This window comes from Corvus brachyrhynchos, unplaced genomic scaffold (genome assembly GCF_000691975.1).
Source record: "Corvus brachyrhynchos isolate BGI_N302 unplaced genomic scaffold, ASM69197v1 scaffold580, whole genome shotgun sequence".
NCBI classification, from domain to species: Eukaryota; Metazoa; Chordata; class Aves; order Passeriformes; family Corvidae; genus Corvus; species Corvus brachyrhynchos.
The window spans coordinates 437,184-438,194 of record NW_008240032.1 but is presented as its reverse complement, the minus strand read 5'-3'; the positions used below and the strand labels follow the sequence as shown (position 1 = coordinate 438,194).

At 61.9% G+C, this 1,011-nt stretch overlaps 1 protein-coding gene across 1 annotated transcript in view; it reads right to left on the bottom strand.

Annotated features, from left to right (window-relative positions):
• SNRNP40 (small nuclear ribonucleoprotein U5 subunit 40) overlaps window positions 1-1,011 on the bottom strand; it is an 11,772-nt gene extending 10,761 nt beyond the window's left edge. Inside the window, exons 1-2 of the mRNA XM_017743735.1 lie at window positions 798-1,011; window positions 272-365 (exon numbers count right to left, since the gene is read on the bottom strand). Coding sequence (XP_017599224.1) covers window positions 272-365; window positions 798-996 — 293 coding nt within the window. The 5' untranslated portion in view covers window positions 997-1,011. The remainder of the gene's footprint in view (window positions 1-271; window positions 366-797) is intronic.

Here is a 1,011-nt window from a genome sequence, read left to right as displayed (position 1 = left end):
CCGGTCCCTCTCCTCCTGTCCCTGTCCCCTGCCAGCAGAGCCCGAGCCCCCGGCTGCCCCCTCCTGTCAGGGACTTGTGCAGAGCCACAAGGTCCCCCCTGAGCCTCCTTTGCTCCAGCCTGAGCCCCTTTCCCAGCTCCCTCAGGAATTCTCCAGCCCCTTCCCAGCTCCCTCAGGCTCTCCTGGGGCTCCAGCCCCTTTCCCAGCCCCATTCCCTGAGGCTCAGGGAGTCCCCGGGGGACCCTGAGCAGCAGAAGGCCCCTGCCCTCACCTGCCATCCGTGTTGTAGTGCAGCTCCATGACGGCCCCGCTGTGTCCCTTCAGCGTGGCGAAGTTGTCGCAGTCCCCGTAGACGTTCCAGAGCACTGGGGGACAGCAGGGGAGGGGTGAGTGCAGGACAAACACGGGAACACCCCCCTGCTGTGTGCAGTGTGGGATAATTAACAGCAGTAACGAAGCACTGTGTGAGCTCCAGGGCAGAGATGATTTAGGGGCTTTGATTAAGGTGAATTTATTAGGAAAAAGATCATCTTTGCTTCAGCAACTCTAAGTATTAAAAAGGGCATTTCTGCACACTTCTGCAGCCTGTGTGAGGGGGACACAGCGCTGTGCCCAGCAAGACACATTCCCAGCACCATCAGGATGGGACCTGGAGAGGAGCTGGGAAAAGCTTCCTGCACCCTCCTGGAGAAACCCTTCACGCTTAGGACCCAGCCAGGCCAGGGCTGAGCTGAACCCCTCAGCAGCAGGGCCTGAGCCCGTGTGAGCCCAGCCTGGGGGACAGCAAAGACACTCACAGATGAGCCTGTCGAAGCCAGCCGAGGCCAGGGTGTTGCCATTGGGATGGAACTTGCAGCAATAAACCTCCCCCTCGTGTCCTGACAGCAGCATGATGGGGGCCTGCAGCGAGGAGCAGCGCGGGGGGCCCTGAGGGACACACGGACACGGTGAGGGGACGAGGGACGAGCCCAGGGTGTGGCCAGCCCTGCCCGGCATCCCGGCCTTCCCACA